Consider the following 18,628-nt stretch of genomic DNA (forward strand, 5'->3'; position numbering starts at 1 on the left):
GGCGCCTGCAATTCGGTATTAGTGTTGTCCCAGGCATCTTCCAGACTTTAATGGAGCGCTTGTTCCATGGCATCCCCGGGGTCACACACTATTTTGATGATGTCCTGATTGCCGCAGCTGATTGGTCAGGACTCATCGAAACCCTTCAGGCCATCTTGACGCAGTTCCATGCTTCCGGCCTCCATTTAAAACATGCTAAGTGCCACCTAGGGTTCCCTGAGGTGGAATTCTTGGGGTATTTGATTGACCAATATGGCATCCACCCAACACCGGCTAAAATCGACGCCATCACCTCAGCGCCGGTGCCCTCCAACAAGGCCGAATTGCAGGCCTTTTTAGGCCTCCTAAATTTCTATTCCTCTTTCACCCCTCATAAGGCCTCTGTTGCGGAGCCACTCCATAGATTGTTGGACAGCTCCACACAGTGATCTTGGCGAGCCACGAGGCACATGCACTCACGGCTGTCAAGGAACTGTTGACTTCGCGCCCGTTTTGGCCCAATACAATGAAAAATTACCCCTTGTGCTGGATTCTGACGCCTATCCCTTTGGGGTTGGTGCTGTCTTGAGTCATTCATATCCCAACGGGTCAGAAGCCCCTATAGCGTTTTACTCCCGCACCTTATCCAAGCCTGAAGCCAGCTGGGTAAGGAGGCATTAGCTGTCATAGCAGGAGTAAAACATTTCCATTACTACTTGTATGGTTGCCCATTCCTACTGCTGACTGACCACAAGCCCCTTCTAGGAATCCTAGCATGGGATCGGCCTAATAGTTTTTAGAACCAGCGCGGGCCTGTAGAAACTATAAAACATACCAACATTCCTCCTTCATTACTATAGTCTTAACTGTCAAGGCCACTGTTATGATATTCATGCAATTCAATTTAATAACTACATTTTATCTAGAGTACTGCAATGTATATTGTTTATACAAGCTGCTGATTATTTTTCTAAGCCCCCAATGTAAGGGCTTTCTCCTCTGGCATTAACATGGCTGATGTCTCCTTGGCAACCTCTTTTTGTTCCTCCTGACTCAGCCTTCATCTTATTCCCAGCCCAGTTCTTCCATGTTTATGAATCACCTCTCCACATAGATAAATAAATGTGAAATACTGGGTTTTCCCATAATATTAAGTAATGCATATTATATTACAATCTGAATATAGTTATGCCTTGTCACCCATCTTTCAGCATCCTTTAAAAGTCTCTGAAAAATATGCTGCAGATCAAAGGATGAGGCTTCACAGTCTAAGAGCCATCTGGTGAGAAACGAAACTCAGACCTGGAATTCTGAATGCAACCTCCTTTAACCTCATACAAATGAACTCTTATCCTCCTAAGAAGAATCAATAAAATGGTTTCATTGTGGGTTAAGTCTTTCTGTTCCCCATAGAATTCCATTTTTAAAAAACCCCTAATTTTAATTGCAAGAATGCTATCTTTGTCATACAGTGGCAAGGGTGGTATTTAGTGGCATTTGGCTTCTATGTATTAAATGTCTCTCTTATCCTGCTCCTCCTCTTCTCACCTAAAACCAGCCTGTCCCTTGGGACTTCCCAGCTGGAATCATAAGGCAACTGCATAGGGTCCACGTAGATATATTCATGCCCATCGGAGCTGACGGATTCAATCACCTTCCAGCGAATTTCATATCGAGGCTTCTGGTAGAAGGAAACAAAAGCTTTAGAAGATGGTAGATGCAGCACACTACAAGAAGAGGCTCAATCTGGAGATCTCCTCCTTGTACAATTTGCACAAGGTATTATTGCACACCCAACCTATAGTCTGTCCCTACGTACAAAGGCCTTTCTCCAAGGAAGGGTGCTACCTCCCTCCCTTCCATAAGACAGCTAAAGTAGCTCAAGTGGTACATTACAATATCAGCAGAAGTTTCTGCACATAAATCAACGGGTCTTTGAATAAGAGCCGCAGCCTGTAATTTATCCCACCCATTCACTGGGACCCCAAAACAGCCATTTAAAAGCAGCTCCATTAGCTTTGTTTCCATACTATAAAGCTAAAAATCCTTTTACAAACTTGAAGAATGCTCATTCCCTTTTTGACGTTATCATTTTGATTATAGTTACACATTTTAAAAGTTGACACATTGTCACTAAGAAAATTGAGAATATAATTTCAAAATAAAAAAAAGAACATTAATAATCCTATAGACAAGTATGTACTTGTCCTACATTATGGGGAGTTTTATAAGTACTGTAAACTCTGATTGGTATTTCAGATTATTCTCAGAACCTTGGCATAGTAGACTTACAGTTCATAATAATAATAAGTTAAGCAAATCAACTATTATTTTTAGAGCTATTATTCCTATGGCTTCAGGAGTTTGTTCAGCCAATTATTCTCTGAAATTCAGCATAATTATTCAAAAGCTGAGAACTTAATAGTCTGAGACACTAAGGGCTAAAAGCAAATTCTTACTTTTCGCCACAAGAAAATGAGGATCACCAGGAAAAGAACCATGAGAATCACAAAAGCCACGATTACTGAAATAACGATCACTTTAAAAGGTGGATCTAAAACAAGAAACGTAAACAGAATTATTAAATTTACATATACATTTATGGCCAATGCTGTCCCAATATACATATTTAGATTCTTAATCCATTTTTCATCTTCAAGGTTTACAGAGACTTAATATTACCATATTTCTTTTTAGTCTGTCCATGCCAATTACCCACAGTATTGTTGTTAGTAATTTTGAAAACTTTTGTGCTTTTTGATAGATACATATATAATGTAATTTTTTTGCCTGTTATTCATATATTTTTCTTTCCCTGTCTGTTTCATGTTTTTGCTAGTTAAATCTTTTGACATGTACTGATGTTTATTAAATAGCATTAAGCTATATTTTTGCTAGTTTAGCTGAGTGGCGATTATGCTTGTTGTGATCTGAATATGGGGACTAACTGGGATGATGCTGGGTGAAAACTAAACTGGAAATTACCCACAGTTATCACCAATGTACGGTACAGCTAGGGGACACAAAACCACTTCTGCCCACGGCAGTATAATAACACTCTTGCACATCTACATGTGTGTCAAAAACAACAAGATGGTTATTGTAGGACTCACTATATGGAACCAGGGTGATTTGCTGAGTGTGTGCACCAAGGAGATTTTGAGCTGCACATTGGATAAAGATAGGTTCATCTACTCTGTGGAAATGGAGCTTGCTTGTCACAATGTATACTTTTCGGTCATCTTCATAAGTGAAATTTGTTTGCAGATTCATTTCTTCTGAGGTGTTTCCCAGGATCATAGTAGTTTTCCCCGCACACCTGTTTCGGAAAGCAATCAAAGGGAGTTTGACCAGTGCCTCCATCACATTGAGTAATATGTTACATCTCTACTGTAGCATATTCCTTTGTCTGCACATCTAAAGGTTAGTCCCACTAAAGGTTTTCTCAGAAGTAGGTTCTGTACATTCATGCTTAGCTTCTCAAGCTGTCCTATTACAGAGTGAATTATTCAACCCAGAGCAGGGCATGCAAACATGTATTTCAGGCATATTCCTAAAGTAAAAAGATCTTGTAGTCTGGTTGGACAGGAGAGGAGCACTTGGGAACTCTTTGGATGTCCCTTTGGTATCCATGATGGAAGGAAGACAGAACACAAATTCAATTAAAAGAAAAGTCTTAAGTGTGTCCATACTTGAAATATACTGCTCCTGTCACCACATTTCAAAAAATATATTGCGTGTGCAGAAAGGGGCAAAATGGTTAAGAATTCAGAAATTTCCTATGAAGAAAAGTCATAAGAACTGAGGCCTTTTAGCTTAGGAAAAAGATATTCAATCATAAAGCAACAGAAAACTGTAACCACAAAGGCATCCATTGGCAAGCCAAAGAGCAGCAGCTATTATTCTTATAATTATTTTGCAGTTCTCTCAGAGTATTTATGGAAAAAAGCAAAATAGCCAATAATTTTGGCCAAAAACGTCCACTGTGACACCACAGTGATGATTGGGGAAAGTTTGTGGAAGTAAACAACTCCTCTTCCACACACCCCTTCAAAAATATATATGGGATAACAGAACCATCCCAAAAAAAAAAAAAAAAAAAAAAAAACCACCGCGGCCCAGCTGATTTGGAAAGGCGTTTAAAGATACTGCCCGGGTGCCGCTTGGAAGCCGTTGCGGCCCATTTCGGCTGGAGACGCTGGGTAATTATTGCTTGGAGCACTGTTGGAGTCCGCTGTGACCCGGCTGATTTGAAGAGAGCCCTGACCCCCCCTCTTCTAGTGGGCTGAGAGAATCCCCCCCCCTCACCCCCTTTTATTACTTTTTCTCGCCCCAAGGAGAAGACGGTTAGCCTGGGACAGTACTGGGAGAGAATGGGAGGCGGTTTCTATCTGCTACGATTGCAACCCCATTCCTCTCCCCTCGGCTTGGCCTCCCCTGTTGGGGCATTCTTTCCTCCACTGGACCGTTGCCATTGCAGGCCCTTTTGCTGGTTGAACTTAGACTCCCCTCGGAATGCGGCTATTGGACTTTTTGGATTATATTTTCATCTATTCCTTTATTTGCACTTTCATCTGCCACGGCTATTGGTGCCTGATGCCGCCCTGGACCTGCTACTTCAGATAACATCATTACTGGACGAGTGGGGGTATCTACAGTATATAGGAGGCTCTCTCCTTTCCTTAACCACCTTGGACTTTTTTGGACTCTCCCAGACCTATTCGCACTTTACATTAATTAACTTTTTGCGCAATCTATAATTTCTTTCTTTCCTTACACCTTTTTTTTTCTTCCTTTGTATGGGCTATGCATGAGGTATGCTTGATTGAATGAATGTCCCACTTTTATGATTATATTGTTGTAAATTTGTGTTTTTTAACTTTTTACGTGGGGACTGTCTGGGGGAGTGTATGAGTATGCGTGATTCGGAGGACCTGTCGGGAATTGCGGGGGCCACGGGGGTGGTTGAGGGGACCAGAGACACGGGAGAGGGTCGGGGTATTGCGGTCGTAACAGGGAGGGGCAGATACGGCGGGGACTTTAGGGCAGGCCATTACCGGGGAAGGAGGGTTCGCTACATTACAGAGATCCCTCCTTCCGGCCCTAGGAGTCCCACTCCAAGACCAGATGGCGCAAGTGGTCAGGACCCTGGTCTCAGGCTGTTGTCGCTAAATGCCAGGTCTGTTGTACATAAAGCACCTCTCGTCCGGGACTTAATTTTAGACGAGAGGGCAGACCTGGCATGTATTACTGAGACCTGGCTGGGCCCAGAGGGAGGAGTCCCCCTTGTAGAACTGTGCCCAGAAGGATTTCAGGTGCTGCATCAGCCGAGAGCCCAGGGAAGGGGTGGGGGTGTGGCCGTTGTTATCCGGGAGTCGTTAGTTCCTCGTAGGGTCCCTGCTCCGGAGATTGTCGGGTGTGAGTCTTTGCTGTTAAAGTTGGACCTCAAGGGTCAAGTGGGTCTGCTGCTAACGTACCTGCCTCCCAACAGCGTTGCAGCAGCCCTCCCCTCGCTCCTCGAGTCGGTAGCCGAGCTGGCAATTGAGTTCCCTAGGTTGATGGTCCTGGGGGACTTTAATTTGCCGTCGCTCGGTGAAAACTCTGATGGGGCGCAGGAGTTCATGGCTTCCATGACAGCCATGGGCTTGACTCAAGTAATCCGAGGCCCAACCCATTCAGCGGGACACATGCTTGACCTCGTATTTCTCTCGGAGCAGTGGATGTGTGATCTTGGTCTGAGGGGGAGTGACATCATACCCCTGTCGTGGTCAGACCATTGCCTACTGAGGCTCGACTTCCGGAGGCCAAACCCCCACTGTAGGGAGGAGGAACCGACCAGGTGGTTCCGCCCCAGGCGTCTTATGGAGCCAGCAAGGTTCCAGACAGAGCTTGGGGTTATTCCTGACACTTTCGCCCACAGTCCGGCAGAGACTCTGACTGCTGCGTGGCACTTGGCAGCGTCAGAGGCCCTCGACCGGATTGCGCCACTGCGGCTCCTCCGAGGCGGCGGATCCCGGAGACCTCCTTGGTTCACCGAGGAGCTCCGGGAGATGAAGCGCCAGAGGAGATGCCTAGAGCACCGTTGGAGGTCCGATAAGTCCGCATCGAACCGAGCAATGGTAACCACCTGCACCAGGGAATATACTAGGGCACTTAGGGCAGCTAAAAGATCACACATAGCCTCCCTGGTCGCATCCGCTGAGTCCCGTCCAGCCGCCCTGTTTAGGATAACCCGCTCCCTATTGAACAAAAGGGAGACGGGGGAACCCTTGCAGGGCAGAGCTGAAGAATATGCCCAATTCTTAGCGGACAAAATTGCTCGGTTTCGGACGGACTTGGACTCCACACCTGCAGTTCCAGCCGAGGCACAGGGGGACCAAGTAGAACAGCTCTGGGTTGAGTTTCAGGAGGTTACCCCCGGGGATGTGGACAAGGCCATGAGAGCTGTGAGTTCCTCCACCTGTGTTCTGGATCCGTGTCCCTCATGGCTGGTTTCTAACTGCAGTGAGGTGACACGAGGCTGGATCCAGGCGGTTGTAACCGCCTCCCTTCGGGAGGGGAACTTCCCCGCCGCACTGAAAGCGGCGGTGGTGAGACCCCTCCTGAAGAAACCATCCTTGGATCCAGCTGTCCTTAACAACTATCGCCCGGTCTCCAACCTCCCCTTTCTGGGGAAGGTTGTTGAGAAGGTGGTGGCCTTCCAGCTCCAACGGTCCTTGGAGGAAGCAGACTATCTAGACCCCTACCAGTCAGGCTTCAGACCCGGTTACAGCACAGAAACCGCTTTGGTCGCATTGATGGATGATCTTTGGAGAGCCAGAGATGAAGGACATCCCTCCATCCTGGTCCTCCTTGACCTCTCAGCGGCTTTCGATACCATCGACCATGGTATCCTTCTGCGACGACTGCGGGAGGTGGGAGTGGGAGGCACCGTGTTACGGTGGTTCTCCTCCTACCTCTCGGACAGGTCGCAGTCGGTGTTAGTGGGAGGGCAGAGATCGTCCCCAAGGCCCCTAAAATATGGGGTGCCGCAGGGTTCGGTCTTATCCCCCCTACTATTTAACATCTACATGAAACCGCTGGGAGAGATCATCCGTAGGCACGGGATCAGATACCATCAATATGCGGACGATACTCAATTGTATCTGTCCGCCCCGTGCCAAATCAATGAAGCGGTTGACGTGATGGACCGGGGGCTTGAAGCCGTCATGGACTGGATGAGGATTAACAAGCTTGTGCTCAACCCAGAAAAGACCGAGTGGCTGTTGTGTTTTCCTCCCAAAGATTTGGCCAATAATCCAACACTCAGGCTGGGGGGTCAAATTTTACACCCCTCAGAGAGGGTCCGCAACTTGGGAGTCCTCCTGGATCCACAGCTGTCATTCGACCATCATATAGCGGCTGTGACCAGGGGGGCATTCGCCCAGGTACGCCTGGTGCGCCAGTTGCGACCCTACCTGAATCGGGAGGCCCTCACAACAGTCACTCGGGCCCTTGTGACCTCTAGGCTGGAATACTGCAATGTGCTCTACATGGGGCTGCCCTTGAGGAGCATCCGGCGACTTCAGCTAGTACAGAACGCAGCCGCGCGAGTGATTGCGGGTGCACCCCGATTCACCCGCATTACACCTATCCTCCGCGAGCTGCGCTGGCTACCTGTCGATCTCCGGATGCGCTTCAAGGTGCTATTGATCACCCATAAAGCCCTACATGGCAGTGGATCTGGATACTTGAGAGACCGCCTTCTGCCAATTACCTCCCTACGACCTATAAGATCCCATAGATTAGGCCTCCTCCGCATTCCATCGGCCAGCCAGTGTCGGCTGGCAACCACAAGGAGGAGGGCCTTCTCAGCAGTGGCCCCGACCCTTTGGAACGAGCTCCCCGTAGAGATTCGTACCCTCTCCACCGTCCAAGCCTTCCGCACAGCCTTGAAGAACTGGCTCGCCCGTCAGGCCTGGGGATAAGGATTCCTACCCCGCCCGAATGTTGTATGCATGTTGCCCATTATTTTATTATGTGTTGTTGTCTCAATGTTGTATTTCCCCCTTCCCTGGTTTTCTGTGAGCCGCCCTGAGTCCCCTCAGGGAAAAGGGCGGCCTACAAATGCAAATAAAACCTAAAACCTAAACCTAAACCTAAAAGGACTGAATATGCTCAGTAACTATGGAAAGTTGATGGTCAATTGAACAAATGAAAAGAGAAGGGGAGGAATGGAAGATAACCTGCTGGAATTGTGGGCTTGGAATGCTAGATAACCTTATTCCTATGAAAGCACTGAAGCATTTTGATGCTTATTTTACTTCTTGTGAGATTCAAATCATGCTCTAACCAATAACAACATATGAATTTACCTCATGTACAATGAGATTATAAAAAGACTGGTCTGCAGCGAAATCCCATGGCAAGTTCTTTCCTGCTGTTCTCCCCACCCAGGGCTTTAAATGCAAAAGGACTCAATATGTTTGGTGTAAATATTCTCCTTACCATTTGTCATTATTACAGGTATACCAGGTAACCTTTGGTTGAGGCATTCCTTCTGTAGTACAAATCACTGTTTGCTCACCATTTGTTTTGTTGCTACTGTCTCTCAGTTCAATCACTGTAGCTGGGACTGGTTATATTGGAGAAAAGAATATGAGATAACAAATGATTGGTGATAGGGGTATACTGTTTTTGCAAGGGAAACTGTTTTCCTGAAAAATGAACAATACAGTACAAAAAGTACTTTATGAGTCAGAAACATGGCGTTTAAATTCACTGCTATATCTTGCTCAACTGATATTCCACTTACCCTATAATTTATTTTTTAGAATTTTTTAAACTGAGTGCTTTCGGTTTCATATTCATGAACCTCTGGAATGAACTTCATTAGGAAATCCCCTAAAGTTCTGGAGACATACACAGTTTCCAGTTACTGAGCAATATTGCTACTTGGAAGATTGCAAATAAATGATGCACTATAGTTACAGAGCCTGTGAGTAAATTAAGGATCACATTAAATCTAAGAAAACACGGCTACATTAATATCTACTACTCAGACTTGGTATGGACACAGTGGTCCTGCCACACTTTAGAAGACACATTTTAATGCATGCATAGCAATGGGAGAAAATTTCCACCCCCCATAAAAGGCAGACTGAAGGAGCAATATGATTTTCATTCATGTGAACCACTGCAAATATCCACTAAGATAACATGCCAAGATTTTACTTAACAATGATTGCATAAACAACAATTGGCTAGGTATGCTGAATCATAAACCATAGTTTTTGAGTAATAAAAATTGGGTTTACATGATATGCTAGGCTATAATGCAGCTTTTAGGCTTCAGATTAGCACGTTGTATGAATCTAACCAGAACCCTTTAGATGAATATGAATAGACTATAATTACAATCACTTTAGCTAAGAAGTACAAGATAAGTAATTGTTAAACTGTGAGAAAGCCAGAAAAAAATAATTAAATCCTTTAATTAATTAAATGGTCATAGAGAAACTAAGGATCTCCACTTCCTGTTGTCAGACAGCAAGTTAGCTTGTTAAAGCAGCTTTATTCTAATAATTAAATGTCAAGATGGTACCCACAACTTTATGGTTGAAGCCCATTTAGTAATGTTGCACATGTGACTCTCATAAAAATGGTGCAGTTTCAGCTGCACCGTTGTGGCTCCCAATTTAACTTTAAAAATAAAATAAAATTCCCATTCTTTTATCTCCCACAGATGGCCCTGCATTAAAATTCTTGTCATGCAATGTTGAGTTTCTGAGTAGTTTTTACTAACTTTGATCCAGGGAGCTGGACATGGACAGTAACACATGACAAAGGAAAGTCTGGAGTAACAATAACAACCACACTGCGCACTTGGAAGGAAGAATGGGAAACTGTTCTACTCCTTAATGGGACAATTTCAAGACCCACTAGAAAGTGACAGCTTTAGGGAAGGAAGAAGTTTTTTGCTCAAGAGGCATAAGAAGCCCTTGAGAACAGTGTCGAATGAAAATTGCATTAGAAGATAAAATGACCCATTTATTTATTAGCCACCATACTTCCCCAGCCAAAAAGAAAAAAAGAATACACCCAAACCAAAGATTCTGGGAAGTTTAGAACAATAAAAATAAAAGGAACATTAAAACAAAAAGCAATAAAGAATACACTATGGCCCATAAATTTATCTTAGACATTATAATCTCCCTTATTAAATAAAAGGCTTTAGCATCTTTTTGAGATGTGAAACATTGTGAGCCAGGCTCTGGGGACAGAATGTTATGCAATTTGGAGGTTGCACAAGAGAAGGCCTACTTTCTAATCCATGTCCCCCATGATACTTTAAGACAGCCTTCCCAGAGGTGGGATTGAAAATTTTTAGCAACAGGTTCTCTGCCCGGTTGCTGGGTGGGCGTGGCCATGGGGGGCATGGCCTACTCAGCCTTGACATGGGGGGGGGGTGTCTGTTTTTGCCCTTCCCAGACTCTGGAGGTTTTTCTCGAGCCTCCGGGAGGGCAAAAACGTCCTCTCCCAAGTTCTGGAGTCCCTCTGGAAGCCGGAAATAGCCCTGTTTCTTGACTTCCAGAACTTCCAGTAGGCCCATTGTTCACCCTCCCAGAGCATCTGTGCGGGCCCTGTACTTTCACTGGCCACATGGAGACTCCTGGGAGGGGCGAGATGGGTGGGGACAGCCAGTCCTTGTAACAACTGGTTTGGCAAACCAAATGCAAAATTAGCATCCAGTTTGCCCGAACCAGTCCGAACCGGCTGAACTCCTGAGCCTTCCTTATTATTATTTCTCCAATACTACAATTTCTCCTATTTATGTTTATATTTTGGATAAATATAAGGATAAGGAAATCATAAAATCCCAAATTCTTCTCTTTCAAATCCCATTATACAGATTTTGCAATATTCAGTCTGTCTTGCCTTCGAACCCAACTCCATGGCTCCCCTGTTTAGACTGTAATCATCCAAACAACCGCTAGATGGAAGCAAGGCTTTTATTGAACAGGAGTAGGAGAGAAGAAGAATATATTTGGAAAGCATGACGGATGAAAGGAGCGTCTCAAGCTCCTTATTTTAATGAGAGTCCCCTCATCGTTTGATTAGCCTGCATGAAGGAGCTGCAAGTGTACCAGAGACACCCTACTGCGTGCTAATGTTCAGCTGTAGCTGATAAAGGAGGAATGTGCGGACATTCACAACTTGCTTCATTTTCCAAACTGCCCTCATCTTTTTCAGGTTCTGAAAAGACCAGAACAAAAGAGGACAGTCAATTTCTTTGATTCCCCAGATGGCATCGGCCAGAAATACGATTATGTTTTCAACCAGAGACCCCAACACATGCCTGTCCTTCATTCTGCCAGTTTCTGCCAGTGGACTGTCTTTGAGTACTCTCATTAACATTGACAAATGATAGCCAATAGCTACAGCTCTTGAACAGAAGTTCCAAGCAGGGGTGTGGCTAGTCAAGAAAGCTACAAGTGATTTTTCTCCCCCATCCCCATCCTTGCTCAAGGGGAAATATATTGTCTTTCGATAGCCAAGACTATCCCGTTCTAAAATTGGCTCTGGAAGAAAGTTAAATCCTACTTACGACCAGGTCCTCAAGTTATAGCTGTTATAGCACACCCACCCCACACACATGGTGATTCACCCTACTCTTGGTATATTTAAGTGAAAACTAATTGCTCCGTCCTGATATATTTAAAATATGACTTAAAATAAAAATAGGTTGAATAAAATATAATCTTTGCCAAGAGATACTTTTGGCGTAAATAAAACTGATTGATTGTGAGGAGGTGTGCTCACCATTAATCTGCAAATAAAAGGAGAGCTCTTTGAAGTCATCTTCATGAAATGCTCGGACAGTGTACAAACCTCCTTCACTTGCTTTCACCCTTACAAGGGTCAAAGTAGTTTGATACCTGGAGGGGAAAAAAAAGAGAATCTTGCAACGGTCGAGATAATGGAGCTTATATAGAGGCAAAAATTATGTTACTTTTAAGGGGCATACTTTCCACTCAAAGAGAGAAACCCATTTTAGTTAAGCCAGAATGAACTGTGATATTTGTTAAACTAGAATTTGGCATCATGTATTAAATGATTAAATGAAGTGATTAAATTAAATGAAGGGTGGCTCAGTGGCTAAGACAGTTCGGCGGTTTGAATCCCTAGCGCTACGTAACAGAGTGAGCTCCCGTTTCTTGTCCCAGCTTCTGCCAATCTAGGAGTTCGAAAGCATGTAAAAATGCAAGTAGAAAAAATAGGAACCATCTTTGATGGGAAGGTAACAGCATTCCGTGTGCCTTCGGCATTTAGTCAAGCCAGCCACATATCTTTGGACAGCGCTGGCTCTTCAGCTTTGAAATGGAGATGAGCACTGCCCCCTAGAGTCAGGAACGACTAGCACATATGTGTGAGGGGAACCTTTACATTTTCCTTTATTAAATGAGAACTGACTTAAATATAATGTGCCATCCCATTCTGATTTATGATTTAGGAAATATAAGCTCCTGGATGCTTGATTTATATTGGACCAATGCCTACAGAGAAAGAGAAACAAAAATATTTCCCTTATCTTTATATTATTGCTATTATCAATTTTTTCCACATGGGTGCAAAGTTTTATAAAATCCACTAACAATACTAGATTTTTCTTAGTAAAGGCAGGATAGATACCTGTCCATGATGTATACACTACATCAATTACAAATAATAGATGGCTCAGCGCTGCACATGCTAAAATATTGAGAGAAAACACTTTACCTGGTTTCTGACAAATTCCTGCTGTTGATAGCAAAATCACTGTTGCTCTCAGAATTCAGGGTCTTGTTATTCTGAAACCAGACAATGGTTGGAGTTGGATAGGCTTCAATCTGTATCAAAAAGGTGTGACTTTTGTGCAGTTCTGCAAATACGGTCTCATTCAGAACAGTGTGAAAAGTCACAAAGCCACGCTCTGCGTCAGAAAAGGTGAACCGAAAAAAAAACAAACACAAATGGACCTATATTAATTTTTTGGGCTTCACAATGTGAGTTAATGATAGTTAATTGGCTTTCTGTTTTAGCACAAATTGACTATTTTAATAAGCAGCATAAAACTATGTGTGAAAGAGCTTCCATTTAACATTACTATTCTAATTTATAAAAACTGTAACCTGGACTTACTTAGCCTTTCTGTAATTAAGCTTTTTTTTTTAAAAAAAAGGGGCAAAAATTAAAATTAAAAAGGGCCAGACTGTTTTGCTAGATAGAACGTGTGTGAAGAAAGCTCATGGTTCAATTAATAGAGTTACTATTGCTATAACTGAATGCTATTGATGTTAGGATGAGTTTCTTTTTAAAGTTTTATTTTAACTGATCACAGAACAGAAATCACTTATCGCTGCTTTGTATTGTACTGGCACACTACCTTCTTTTTTAAAATGAGATATAAAGCACAGCAAATTTGATGATCCTGTTTATTACCTCCTTTTTACAGTTTTGGGTTGGTCCAAGGTGAGTTGTATTAGACAACCTGGAATATCTATTTTCTTTCTTGGAGACTAGAAAAAAAAATCCCTTGCTCTTTAGCAGGGGACAAGCTGATCTGCAAAATAGGCTGTTTTTTAATTTTTGGTGGCTTGCTTGTTTCAGAGAGATAGCAACTGTTCTGAAACAGAAGTTCCTCTCTATGGAAGTACCAAAACGTATCAAAATTTTAGACAACTGCAGTGGTAACATTGGCTACTCACATAGTTAATTCTCTCATGTCAAAACCCAGCTTTTGCCTAGAAATTCCTTGCTTTTTTTTAGTTCCCCTTTAACACAAAGCATCATTTTGATTAACTTTGCAAGCAAATATTATTCAGTGTTTCTGAATGAATAATACTATTAGGCAACTAATAAGGAAAATACTGTTTTGCTATTTTTGAGAGGCGTTTGAGCTGAAGCTTGACATATCTATTACATAAATTTTGTGAAAGAAAACCAGAGTGTGAAACACAATCTCAATTTAATTTTAAAAAAGCCCAAACTCCTGTGCCACTTAGGCAATCTATGTTTTTATCTGGGGAAAAAAATAGTTGACATCTTGAGCAAAATATGAGAGATGCCTTGTAATTTTGTTTATAATCTTACGACAAATGTGCATTTCTTAAACAAAACAAAATGATACTGGTAAACTGATTTACACATTACAGGTGGTTCTCGACTTATGACCACAGTTGAGCCCAAAACTAATGTTGCTAAGTGAAATGTTTGTTAAGTGAATTTTGCCCCTTTTTATGACTTTTCTTGCCACTTTTGTTAAGTGAATAATTGCAATGGTTAATATGTAAAGTATAAAAACATTAAATACAGAGATAAAAAGCAAAAGGCAAGATCGGTTACAGGTAGTCCTCGATGTACAACCAAACTGAGCCCACAATTTCTGTTGCTAAGTGAAACACTTTGGAGTTTTGCCCTATTTTATGACACTTCTTGCCAGAGTTGTTAAGTGAATCAATACAGTTCAGTTAGTCACATGGTTGTTAAATGAATCTGGCTTCCCCATTGACTTTGCTTGCCAGGAGGTTGCAAAAGATGATGACCTTGATCCTAGGATACTGTAACTGTCATAAATATGAAGCAATCGTCAAGCATCTGAGTTTTGATCATATGACCATGGGGATCCTGTCACGGTTGTAAGTGTGAAAATTGGACATACGCCACTTTTTTCAGTGCAGTTGTAACTATGAATGGTCACTAAACAACTGTTGTAAGCAGGGGACTACCTGTATTATTATTTTTCAGTTGGAATGAATTAAGAGAGATTTGTTTTCCAATGTTGCCTATAAAAATCAGTACTATGTATACTACTGAAATGCCTAAAGCCATAAAAGTTATTTGAGGAACATTTGATATCAACCTGATGACTAAGAAAAATATTTCACCCAACATACCAATCACTCTGATAAAGATATTTTTTTCTTCTTTTTGTCCAAAATACGTGTCCGTGGCCTCACATGCATATAGACCTTGATCATCCAATTCTGCATTTGGAATAGTTAGGACGGAACTAGTATAATGTTTGACTCCTGGAAAAATATGTGTCACGGGTTTTACCTCCTTGCCTACCTGTAAAAGATAGTAAAAATAATGCAGAGGCAGTAATACAGAGTTTCCAAAGCTCAAACAACAATGAATGTAACATTTTGGAACCTCAAATGATGACATGCTTTCATTTAATATATTTTCTTTACTGTGAAAATATGACAATTGTTTCTGTCTTGTTGGTATGGCACATGTGACACACAATATTTCAGGAGAAAACCTACCAGTAGTGAACCTGAAATATATATGATAAAGTCATGGTATACCTTTTCTCTCCTCCAGCAGAGGAGGCTAATTCTCTTTTGTAGAACACTTTTTCAATGGGGATATTTGATAGTAATAAAAATATAAATCTGCTATTCTGGATGATAAAATGCACATCTTTCTCAGATTCCATGTTGCATTTTTAAAAACAGACACGAGTTGCAGCAGAAAATATCTGTGGAATACTGCTTTGTCATATCGACAACCTCAGATGCACAGAGGAGAATCCAATACACATGTTGTTATTTTGGCTTTATTGTGATTAGGAAAGAACATCTGCAGTTATTTCTATAATAATTAAGAAAGGAAATTTGTTTTGCTTAGCAGACCAAATGTTTAATTGCCATTTTGCAGTAATATCTAAGCATACGTCTGTAGAGAAGATATCTCAGAGTCTATTTTATTTCCTATGACTACAATAGATATTCTTTATTGGCCAAGTGTGTATGGACACACAAGGAATTTGTCTCTGGTACATAAGCTCTCAATGTACATACAAGCATCAGGGGATAAATTGTGATCACAATCATAATCCAATCATCATGAATAATAAGATGGAATACTCAGTGAGAGCCATAAGATACTAAATAAAACAAGCAGCACAAATCATAACAACTAAGTGATAGTCATAAAATGGTAAAGGAATAGGTAACTTGAAAGATAAGGATAAATAATAGTAATATAGCCGTACTACATGGTTTGAAATCCTAGGGCATAAGGCAGTGTTGTGGGTATTTGAAAACACAGACACAAATGCAAACACTCACACTAAGATCTATGTCTACTTGCTTACCGTCTGTCCAGGATAACTCCAGATATAACCGATCAGCTCAATGCCTCTTACTGTACATGTCACAACGACATTTTCACCTTGTTTCAAAATAGTTTGCAACGCACTGATAGAAACATTGATGAAGGATGTAGGAGGAGGAACTATAAAAGAACAAAACTAGTGAATAGGGAAGAAACTTAGCTCACAGCAACTTATATGAAGAAAAAAAAACAACTGCAGCAAGCTCAATCAATATGCTGCTGTCTCAGAGTGAGAAAAATTGTTTTCTGTGGGTTTCACTGCATAGAAAATTTGAAAACTTCAATATTAATAAAGCATAAGATGTTAACAGTAAATAATAACTTGTCCAGTACGGAACTACAGTGCAACGAGAGGACTCCCTAAAGTGGAGTTCTTGATGCTCTATGGGTTTAGTTGTTTGCTTGCAGATGTTTCATTATCTAACTAGGTAACACGCTCAGGCTGATGATGTTACTTAGTTGGGTAATAAAATGTTTGCAAGCAAACAACGAAGTTCAGAGAGCACCAAGGATTCCATAGTTCAACCCTGAGGTAGATACATTCTCTTCTCTTAGAGCCTAAAATCTTAAAATCTTGTGGAGAACAGGGCAAAGGCCTTGGTCTGGCTTTTTGAATTTAATCACAAGGGAGATCTGAGTATGTCTCTGCTCTGCCAAATCAACAAGGTGACCTGACATGACCATTTCCTCAACTTCAGGCTGAAAGACAAGTCAGAAAAATACATTCACATTATAATAATCAGACACATGCCCTAGATGCAAAGCAGTTTAAGTATTATAGCTCAGATCAAACAGATCAGCTTCCTATAATAGACGTATCAGCCCTGCTCAAGTACCAAAGAGTAGCCCATTACTTTGGCAAGTAATGAGGTTCATTTCTCAGTTGTTTAAGGAATGTGCTCTCACTGAAAACTGAGGTATTTTTTTTCCAAAGGAAGTAAAGATGGATCTCTTTGCAAAGCTTGCTCAAGGTTTTTAGTGAAGCAGATACACAAGGTCTGTCAATTCCACCCACCAGAATGATTCCAGGCAGCAATGAGCAGAATCAGCTCTTTCTTTTTCAGATGAACACAAGGATTTTTTTAAAAAAAAATATAGGGCTTCTGTGTGGCATTCCCATTGCTAGGTGGTGCAGTGGTTAGAACGTAAGCCAATTCTGCTGACTGCCAGTAATTCGATTCTGATTGGCTCAAGGTTGACTCAGCCTTCCATCCTTCTGAGGTGGGTAAAATGAGGACCCAGAATTGTTGGGGTAATATGCTGACTCTGTAAACCGCTTAGAGAGGGCTGTAAAAGAACTATGAAGCATATAGAAGTCTAAGTGCTATTCCATTGCACCCCTATATAGGATGATGTCTTGTTTTCATTCAGAGAATCCTTTCTGCTCCACACACTGGCTAATGCTGTGCATAATAATGAAAACATATAAACATTGATCCAAGATCACCTTGGAGATTGTAAACATAGAATGTTTCAGACTCAAACTCTTCATCTTCTATTGTTGCCTTGCAGATGTAGGCCTTGTCTTCAAACTGCCCTTTAAAGCCTTGCTGTGGAAAATACACTCCAGGGGCTGGATCATTAACCCTCTTTTCATGAAGAGAGACCGTGGCATTGGGGTTTGTCACACGGCAAGGAATAATGACTTCACTGTAGCCTGTGCTGAACACAAAGGTGTCTTCCTGGTTGTTTGGTAGGAAAGGCATGGAGAGATCTACAAAGAAGAATGGAGAGAAACTGGTTTTGTCATCGACTAGGGAGGTATCTAAATAACAAAGACTGAAGACATGTTGATTTTCCTCAAACAGCATCCTAGATGCAATAAGGGATACACTTATGACCAGAGCAGCTCAGTATGGAATGTGGAAGAGAAATGCAACAATGATGTTTCCTCTGCAGAGAGATGTGGTTTGGTTCCTCTCTATTACACTGTTCCACAGTATAATACCGTAGATCTGTGTGTGTTTTGGGGTTTAGCATGTGTATAAATGTATGAGTGCATATACACCTCCACAGCTGGTATGATAGGTATTGGTTTTAAATAGGCTGCAAGTTTGTAACTTTTATATACTGTATGGAGGCAGCAGAGGAATTTATCTAAAAGAAAAAACCCTGTGTATTAATCCAGTATTGACACCATAGGTCAGTTTAAAGAAGGAACAGGATTTTTGCCTTCATCTCAAAGTCTTTATTGTCATAGATGAAATTTGTTAGGCTCTGCATTACATCGGTGGCCACAGTCAAAGCACAAAAGTAGGTAGAACTTAAGGTGTACAGTATATGAAAAACAAAGATATTTAAATCTAGGCATCCTACTTCAACTTTTGAAGGTCCTCCCCAGCAGGTAGAGATGATAGTAGGAAGAAGCAAACACTGTATTATTACTATTCAAGGAAAAGTAGTGTGGCCTGGAAAATGTATACATTTGAGTTATCTGGAAAATGCCATGTCTGCATCCAGAAGAGAGTCCTTGTTTTTTTTATTTCTTCTGAACTTTCTGTTCATT

The 18,628-nt window shown here is 41.8% G+C and overlaps 1 protein-coding gene across 2 annotated transcripts in view; it reads right to left on the minus strand.

Moving 5' to 3' along the window:
* Positions 1-18,628, minus strand: part of PDGFRB (platelet derived growth factor receptor beta) — a 102,637-nt gene that overhangs the window by 40,033 nt on the left and 43,976 nt on the right. For both annotated transcript variants that reach the window (XM_032208652.1, XM_032208653.1), the window contains 9 exons: positions 17,570-17,836; positions 16,103-16,242; positions 14,895-15,069; positions 12,739-12,931; positions 11,782-11,897; positions 8,467-8,593; positions 3,093-3,298; positions 2,439-2,533; positions 1,528-1,660 (listed from right to left, as the gene is read on the minus strand). In XM_032208652.1, coding sequence (XP_032064543.1) covers positions 1,528-1,660; positions 2,439-2,533; positions 3,093-3,298; positions 8,467-8,593; positions 11,782-11,897; positions 12,739-12,931; positions 14,895-15,069; positions 16,103-16,242; positions 17,570-17,836 — 1,452 coding nt within the window. The remainder of the gene's footprint in view (positions 1-1,527; positions 1,661-2,438; positions 2,534-3,092; positions 3,299-8,466; positions 8,594-11,781; positions 11,898-12,738; positions 12,932-14,894; positions 15,070-16,102; positions 16,243-17,569; positions 17,837-18,628) is intronic.

This window comes from Thamnophis elegans, chromosome 2 (assembly GCF_009769535.1).
Source record: "Thamnophis elegans isolate rThaEle1 chromosome 2, rThaEle1.pri, whole genome shotgun sequence".
Classification (NCBI taxonomy): domain Eukaryota; kingdom Metazoa; phylum Chordata; class Lepidosauria; order Squamata; family Colubridae; genus Thamnophis; species Thamnophis elegans.